Source organism: Onychostruthus taczanowskii, unplaced genomic scaffold (genome assembly GCF_017590055.1).
Source record: "Onychostruthus taczanowskii isolate IOZ18803 unplaced genomic scaffold, ASM1759005v1 scaffold188, whole genome shotgun sequence".
Taxonomy (NCBI): domain Eukaryota; kingdom Metazoa; phylum Chordata; class Aves; order Passeriformes; family Passeridae; genus Onychostruthus; species Onychostruthus taczanowskii.
Window position 1 is genome coordinate 236765 of NW_024499106.1, and position 8240 is coordinate 245004.

At 67.1% G+C, this 8240-nt stretch overlaps 2 protein-coding genes across 6 annotated transcripts; both read left to right on the plus strand.

The window, feature by feature from the left end:
- Nucleotides 1–1538: 1538 nt before the first annotated feature.
- PRKAG1 (protein kinase AMP-activated non-catalytic subunit gamma 1) lies at nt 1539–5704 on the plus strand. 4 transcript variants are annotated; one of them, XM_041401257.1, is made up of 12 exons: nt 1545–1703; nt 1793–1877; nt 2571–2707; nt 2782–2863; nt 2939–2997; nt 3097–3142; nt 3249–3303; nt 3389–3515; nt 4457–4622; nt 4731–4768; nt 4882–5028; nt 5119–5704. In XM_041401257.1, exons 1-12 carry the CDS (start codon nt 1698–1700, stop codon nt 5215–5217), a joined length of 1047 nt encoding a protein of 348 aa, XP_041257191.1. In that variant the 5' UTR covers nt 1545–1697; the 3' UTR covers nt 5218–5704. The 4 variants fall into 4 exon arrangements, with proteins under 4 accessions (XP_041257189.1, XP_041257190.1, XP_041257191.1 ...); XM_041401258.1 differs by having other exon boundaries at nt 2604–2707; XM_041401255.1 differs by having other exon boundaries at nt 1539–1703; nt 2782–2997.
- Nucleotides 5705–5830: 126 nt separating this feature from the next.
- On the plus strand, nt 5831–8018 carry DDN (dendrin). Of its 2 annotated transcripts, XM_041401254.1 has the most exons (3): nt 5831–6160; nt 6679–6759; nt 6846–8018. In XM_041401254.1, the coding sequence occupies exons 2-3, from the start codon at nt 6698–6700 to the stop codon at nt 7870–7872; spliced, it is 1089 nt and encodes a 362-aa protein (XP_041257188.1). In that variant the 5' UTR covers nt 5831–6160; nt 6679–6697; the 3' UTR covers nt 7873–8018. The 2 variants fall into 2 exon arrangements, with proteins under 2 accessions (XP_041257188.1, XP_041257187.1); XM_041401253.1 differs by lacking the exon at nt 5831–6160 and having other exon boundaries at nt 6171–6759.
- The last annotated feature ends 222 nt before the right edge of the window (nt 8019–8240 follow it).

The window sequence follows — 8240 nt, forward strand, 5'->3', positions numbered from 1 at the left end:
CACTCCGGGGGAGGACCCCGGGGGGCGCCGGGATCTCTTAACGCACAAACACGGCGCGGGGAAGGAAGGGAGGGACCCTCCTGCTCCTGGAAAGGTGGGGAGGGGTCTCACGGGGGTGGTGCCCCCTCCCCGCCCCGGTGCAGTTGGGGGGGCCGGGGCCGATCTTGAAAAGCTGCTTCCGCAAACTCGTCAAAGCTGCAAAAAAAAAAAAAACAAAAAAACAAAAAAAAACCCAACAAAACAAACAAAAAAAGTTTAAGGTAAAAAATCTTTAAAAAAAAGAAAATTAAAAAAAAAAAAAACGCAAGAAAAAAAAAAAACACAGAGGAAAAGCTCGAGTGGGGGGGGATGAGAAAGTTTTAACAGAAAAATATACGAGAAATTTAACTTTCAGAGCTGTACATAGGCCGGGGCGTGTAGAAATCCCGTTTTTACCAATACCGGAACCACTGGATGTTATTTTAAATAAAGCGCGTGAGAAGCCGAGGCCGCCTGATCCCTCCTGGGGGGTCTGGGGGGGACAGGGGGGACAGCGGGTTCAATCGAGGACAGCCCTGGTTCTTGATGTCCCCAAAATCAGTGACCTTGCCCTGGGTGACCCCGAGCTGTGTCCCCAGCCCCAGGGACCCTCGTGTGTCCCCATCTTTGGGGACCCTCATGTCTGTCCCCACCCCCGGGGACCCTCATTTCTGTCCCCACCCTTGGACCCTCATGTCTGTCCCCACCCCCGGGGACCTCATTTCTGTCCCCACCCTTGGGGACCCTCGTGTGTCCCCATCTTTGGGGACCCTCATTTCTGTCCCCATCCCCGGGACCCTCCTGTGTGTCCCCAGCCCTGGGACCCTCATTTCTGTCCCCACCCCCGGGGACCCTCATTTCTGTCCCCAGCCCCGGGACCCTCCTGTGTGTCCCCATCTTTGAGGACCCTCATTTCTGTCCCCACCCTCGGGGACCCTCCTGTGTGTCCCCACCCCCTCCTTTCCCGGGGACCCCATGTCCCCGTCCCCCCCACCCCGGCCATCCCCAGGTGTGTCCCGCCGTGTCACCGAACCCCCGGGGGTCCCCACGCGTGTGACCCCCCCTCCCCAAAATAATCCCCGTGACCCGGCGGGAGGGGAAGGGCTCCGGGCAGCCGGGAGTCAGAGAACGGGAACGGGAACTGGCGGGAGTGTGCCAGAAACCGGGTGGGAACGGGACCGGGAACGGGGCCGGACTGGCTCCGGGAACCGGGCAGAAGCGGGGCACGAACCGGGAACGGGACCGGGAACGGATCGGGAGTGGTTCCGAGAACCGGGCGGAAGCGGGGCAGGAATCGGGCAGAACCGGGACCGGGAAACGAACGGAACCGGGTCCGGGAACGGACCGGGAGTGGTTCCGAGAACCGGGCGGAACCGGGGCACGAACCGGGACCGGGAACCGGGCAGAACCCGGACCTCGAACGGACCGGGAGTCGTTCCGAGAACCGGGCGGAACCGGGAACCGAGCGGAACCGGGACCGGGGCCGGAGTGGTTCCAAGAACCGGGCGGAAGCGGGACACGAACCGGGCGGAAGCGGGGCAAGAACCGGGCGGAAGCGGACACGAACCGGGCGGAAGCGGAGCCGGAAGCCGCGAGGAAGCGGGACCGGGAACCGGGCGAACGCGGGGCCGGAGCCGGGCGGAAGTGGGGCAGCGGCTCCTCGGGACGGAGCGGGACCCATGGAGGTTGTGGGAGGGACAGTGGGGCTGGGGGGACACGGGGGACTGGGGACCGGGACCGCGGCCACGTCTGACCCGCCCCCGTCTGTCCCCAGGATCCCGGCCCCGAGCCTGACCCCGGCCCCGGCCCGGGCCCGGCCGCCGAGAGCCCGGCGGAGCTGAGCCCCCCGGGGCTGGAAGGTGATTCCGGGGCAGGTCCCGGCACGGGAGGTGACGCGGTGATTTGGGTGTCCCAAGGGCTGCAGCTGCTGCGAGGGTCCTGTCCCGGGGTCTGGGGGATCCCGGAGCTGGGTATGGCAGGATTTGGGATGCTCCGTGACCGGGGGTATCCCGGAGTCTGGGGTACTCCAGAAGCCTGAGACGGGTGTTGTAGGATTTGGGATGCCCCATGAGTGGAGATATCCCAGAGTTAGGGGTGTCCCAGAGCCTTGAGCTGGGTGTCCCGGAATTGGGAGTGAAATGGGACTTGGGGCATTCAAGGGTTTGGGGTATCCCGGGTATTGGTGTATCCCGGGTATTGGTGTGTCCCGGGATTTGGGGTGTCCCGGGTATTGGTGTGTCTCGGGATTTGGGGTATCCCAGGTATTGATGTGTCCCAGGATTTGGGGTGTCACAGGATTTTGGGGTGTCCCGGGATTTGGGGTGTCCCGGGATTTGGTGTGTCCCAGGATTTGGGGTATCCCGGGTATTGGGGTATCCCGGGTATTGATGTGTCCCAGGCTTTGAGGTATCCCAGGTATTGATGTGTCCCAGGATTTTGGGGTGTCCCAGGATTTTGGGGTGTCCTGGGACTGGGGATGCCACAGGATTTGGGGTGTCTGGGATTGGGGGTGTCCCGCGATTGGGGATGTCCCGGGTTTTGGGGTTCTCCAGGTCTTGGGGTGCCCCCTCACGCTGCCACCCCAGGGGACGCTCACCGCGGTGCCTACACCACCTTCATGAAATCCCATCGCTGCTACGACCTGATCCCCACCAGCTCCAAACTGGTCGTCTTCGACACATCCCTGCAGGTGTGCCAGGGCCGGGGGGGCACTTTTGGGGCCGGGGAGGCACTTTTGGGGCTCCCTGACCCCCGTGCCTGCAGGTGAAGAAGGCGTTCTTCGCGCTGGTGACCAACGGTGTGCGGGCAGCCCCGCTCTGGGACAGCAAAAAGCAAAGTTTTGTAGGTGAGCGAAGGCTCCGGGGGTCTCTGGGGGCTGAGGGGGGCTGGCAGGACCCTCCTCACCCTGCCTGCCCCCCAGGAATGCTGACCATCACCGACTTCATCAACATCCTGCACCGCTACTACAAATCCCCCATGGTGAGGGCCGGGGTCTGCGGGGGGCTCAGGTCGGGCTCTGCCTGCCCCACCTGGCCCTGGGTGCCTGATCCGGGTTTCTCCTCCTCCTCCTCCTCACAGGTGCAGATCTATGAGCTGGAGGAACATAAAATAGAGACGTGGAGAGGTGAGGGGGGTCACTGCTGGCTGCCTCCCACCCTTCCCAGCGTGCCCAGAGCCCCCCAGAGCCGTGTCCCACCCCCCCATCCCCTCACCCACCCCTCTCCCCACAGAGGTTTATCTGCAAGACTCCTTCAAGCCACTGGTCTGCATTTCCCCCAATGCCAGGTACCCCGGGGGGCAGGGAGAGGGGCACAGCTGGTGGTGGCACTCCCAGGAACACCCCAAATCCCCCCTCCCTTCCCCCCCACAGCCTGTTTGACGCCGTCTCCTCCCTGATCCGGAACAAGATCCATCGCCTGCCCGTCATCGACCCCGACTCGGGGAACACGCTCTACATCCTCACCCACAAACGCATCCTCAAGTTCCTCAAGCTCTTTGTGAGTCTCTGCCCCTTGGTGATGGTGGGGGCCAGACCGGGACCCTCGGCCTGGGCTGTGCCAGGGTCATGCTGGGACCCCCAGCCTGGGCTGTGCCTGGTACCTGTTCCAGGTGTTACCCCAGGATGTTCACCCTGGGCTGTACCAGGGGCCACCCTGAGCCTCTCAGCTCAGGCTGTGCCTGAGGTTGCCCCAGAACCCCCATCCTGGACTGTGCCAGGTCCCTGAGCCAGGTGCTACCCTGGGACTCCCATTCCAGGCTGTGCCAAGGGCCAGACCAGGCTATGCCAGGCCCTGAGCCAGGTGCTACCATGGAACTCCCATTCCAGGCTGTGCCAAGGGCCAGACCAGGCTATGCCAGGCCCTGAGCCAGGTGCTACCATGGAACTCCCATTCCAGGCTGTGCCAAGGGCCAGACCAGGCTATGCCAGGCCCTGAGCCAGGTGCTACCATGGAACTCCCATTCCAGGCTGTGCCAAGGGCCAGACCAGGCTATGCCAGGCCCTGAGCCAGGTGCTACCATGGAACTCCCATTCCAGGCTGTGCCAAGTGCCAGGCCAGGCTATGCCAGGCCCTGAGCCAGGTGCTACCATGGAACTCCCATTCCAGGCTGTGCCAAATGCCAGGCCAGGCTGTGCCAGGCCCTGAGCCAGGGGCTGCCCTGAGACCCCCACCTCAGGCCATGCCAAAAGCTGCCCCAGAGCCCTTGGCTGCTCCAGGGGTCACTCTGAAACCCCCAGCCTGGGCTGTGCCAGGTGCCTGCATGCCAGGTATCACCAGCTCTGGGTGGGCACAGCTCTGGTACCTCACCACACACTGCAGAGCCAGAGGACCCCCAGGACTCTGCGTGGATCCTGTGTAGGGGTCCCACAATCCCCCCAGCTCTCTATGCTTCCCCCCACAGGCCTTGGCTCAGCCCTGTCTCCTCGCTGTCCCCTCAGATCTCAGAGGTGCCCAAGCCTGAGTTCATGGCACGGACGTTGGAGGAGCTGCAGATTGGCACCTACAGGAACATCGCCGTGGTTGGCACCAGCACCCCCATCTACGTGGCCCTGGGCATCTTCGTGCAGCACCGCGTCTCCGCGCTGCCCGTGGTCGATGACTCGGGTAAGGATGTCCTGTCCTGGCTTTGGCTGTCCCCAGGTGACCTCCTTGGGGGCTGTGTCCCCTCCGGAGCACCAGGGGCTTGGCTGAGCTGCTGCCCTCCCTCCCCAGGGCGCGTGGTGGACATCTACTCCAAATTCGATGTTATTGTGAGTACTGCTGGGGGAAAATCCTGGGTTGGGGGGAAAATTCTGGGTTGGGGGGACACTGTGGGGGGGTCTCCTAATCCCAGCTGCGTCCCCAATGCTTGTCCCTGCCCCAGAACCTGGCAGCTGAGAAGACCTACAACAACCTGGACGTGACGGTGACGCGGGCGCTGCAGCACCGCTCCCACTACTTCGAGGGGGTCCTCAAGTGTTACAAGCACGAGACGCTGGAAACCATCATCAACCGCCTGGTCGAGGCTGAGGTAACAGTCCCGGGGTGCTGGGGGGTCAGGTAGGGGGGAGGCTGGGGTCCCTGCACCCCCTCAGCCCCTCCTTGTGTCCCCCCTCCCCAGGTCCACCGGCTGGTGGTGGTGGATGAGAGCGATGTGGTTAAAGGGATCGTCTCCCTCTCGGACATCCTGCAAGCCCTGGTCCTTCCCCAGGGCCCCTGAGGCAATGTGGGGGGGGGGGGGTTCAGTCCTCCCAACCCCCCCCACTCTCTTCTCAGTATCACTGTGCCCCCCCCCGGGCTGGTGGGGACACCCGGGGAATGCCCCCACTCACCAGCAGCATCCAGCAATAACCCCCAGCCCTGGGGCAGCTCCTGCTGCCTTTCCCTGGGTGGGGGGAGCCCACAGCCCCCCCATGCTGTGCCCTGCACCCCAAAGCCGTGTGGGGCGATGGGGGCAGCCCTTGAACCCCCTGGGGTGCCAGGCTGGGGTCACCCTTAGCCATGCCAGGGCTGTTCCTTGTGTGGCCTCTCATCCCTGTCACCCTGCACCCTCTCCCTGGGTTTGGTGAAACCCACTCAGCTCCACCCGGCCCGGGGACCCCCCCCACGCCCCCGGGGGTCTCCCCCCAGGTTCCCCCGGCTGTGCCCACACCCGCCACCGCTTCGTGTGTGAAGAGAAGCCACGAATAAACACAGACCTGGCACCACCCTGGCTCCGTGCAGGGCACGGGGGGCGTTGGCCTGGGAGGGGGTGTGTGGGGAGGGGCTGTGGCCCCCCCGTGGGAAGGGGGAATCTGCTGAGCTCGCCCAGACCCTAAATCCCTGTTTGTTACGCCTGTGGCTTTTCTAAAAAGCCAGAACTGGGGATGGGACAGAGACGGGGACCTGGCAGGACATGGGGACCCTCTGGTGGGCACCGCGGTGAGCGGGGGGAGTCGGGCAGGGTCTGGGGGAGATGGAGGGGGGAGCTGGATGTTAGGGTGCCGTGGGGGGCTGGCGGGGGTCGCGGGCAGCTGGGACACCGCAGTTTGCAGCCGGTGTCCACAGGGGAGGCGCGAGGCCCGGCCGTGCTGAGCGAGGCACATTCCTGGCAGGGAGGGGACAGCCGGCCCAGGGACCCTGTCCGTGCCAGTCCCGGGGTCCGGCAGAGGCTGCGGAGCGAGGTGAGCGCCGGGCAGGTACCGGGGGGCCCGGGGGACTCGGGGGGGGGTGCCGTGCCGGTTGCCATGCCGCCGCCGGAGGGTTGCTAAGCTCCGCTCGGAGCCCGCGTGGGCTGCAGCGCTTGGTGCCAAACCCGCCATCGCCTGCTTGTCGCAGGGGGGGAAGGGATCCCGCGGGGCGGCGGGGAGGGGGGGGGACACAAACACACACACGCGACACGACACCCCTGGGACGGCCGGTGAGGTCCCCACGGTGCGCCGGCCTCCCGGGCGCCCGGGGGTCAGCGTGGCCCGAGGTGGCACCGGGCGGGACACGGGGTCCCCGGGGGCACACGTGCGGCAGGTGGGTGCGCGTGGGCGGGCTGGTGGCTCCGCCGAGGCTCCGGTGAGCCCCCCTCCGTGGGGACCCCCCTGTCGGCCGGGGCCATGCTGGGGGGTCCGGAGAGGGGTGCGGGGCGCCTGCGGATCTGCGAGCGGACCAAGCTGGTGCTGGTGGAGATCGACACGGTGGCGTGTTGCAGCCCGGGTGCCGCCACCGGCATGGCTGCGGGCTGCTGGCCCGAGCCCCCCTGGACCTACCGCCGCATCGCCGGGGAGTACGCGTGAGTGGGGACCGCGGGGGGGGTGAGGGGGGGGTCCGTCCTGCTCCCCTCCCTCGCTCCCCTCACTCCCCCTCTCTGTCTTGCAGGTACCTGGAGAAGCGCTTTGTGGCCGAGCTGGCCCCCCCCTGGTCCCCAGTGCCCTCCAACCCCCCTTGTCGCCTGCAGGACTTCACCACCCGGCCCCGGGTACCCCCCACCCCCTGCCCCCCGCGGCAGCTTGAGGGGCCAGGGGGCAGCGGAGCCTGGGGGGGGCACCCTGTGCCCGTGCCTCGGCCCCCGGTGTCGGGGGACAAGCTGGGCCCCCCCACCTACGAGGTGCACATGCAGCGGGTGCAGGCAGCCCACGCCCGCCGTGGGGGACCCCCCCCTTACATCGCACCCCCCGCCTATGACGGTCCCCACCGCACCCTGCAGCTCCGCCCCGTGCGGGGACCCCGCAGCCCCCCGCCGGCTCCTCGGGCCCGGGGGGCTGTGCCGGGCGGCTGGAGCCACACACTGCCCCGAGCGGCCACCGAGGCCAAGCACCGGTGGCCCCGTGGGATGCAGCTGTCCCCGGGAGGGCCTGGCACCCCCCGGCACTGCCAGACGCTTCCACGGGCATCAGCCGGCCGGGAGCGGGCACCGGGGCGCGGGAGGGGGCAGCGGGGGACGGGGGGACACGTCCTCATTGACGCCACCCGCGTGGTGGTCCGTGCCCAGTACGTGCCACCCCCGCAGCGACAGCAGGTCCGCTATGCCAGGGCGTCCCTGGGGCCTGGCACCCCTCCTCGCAGCCCTTCCGTGCCCCCCGGGGTTGGCAGCCCTTCTGCTGCGCCCTCGCCCTCCCGGGAGCCCTCCGGCAGCCCCCGCAGCCCGTGGCAGAGCCCGGGGGGCTGCAGGGGTGCCCGCGGGCGGCCCCCGCCGCGGCGGCCGGTGCTGTACGCCCAGGCGCTGCGTGAGGCCGTGTCCCGCATCCGCCGGCACACGGCGCCCGACTCGGACTCGGATGCCGAGGGCAGCGTGGGGGGCTCCCGGCAGCGGCTCTGCCGAGACCCCCGCGCCTACAGCAGCAGCAGCAGCAGCCTGGAGAGCACCGGAGCCCCCCCGGGCTCCGCCAGCCCCACCCCTGCCTGAGAGGAGGGGCTTGAAGGGGTGTGGCACTTCTGGGGCGGGGCTTACAGGGGTGTGGTTCTCAGGGGAGGGGCTCGGGTGGTCTCGGAGGTGGGGCTCAGGGCTGGAGTTCCCACGGGCTGACCCCAATAAAAGCTCCGGGATCCCGGTGTGCTGCCTCTGCCCCTGTTTGTGTGAGGTCGAGGATGGGGGCATCACCTCCTCAGCAAGGACACAGGTGTCTGGGCACGCCCCCATGACATTCCCGGTGTCCGGACCCCCCCCCTTTACGGTGCCGGGGTCAGTCGGAGGTCCCGGGTGTCCCGGCGGCCACCACAGTGCGTCACAACACGGGCAGGACGTGCCAGCTCCCCCCGTATCCCCCATAATGA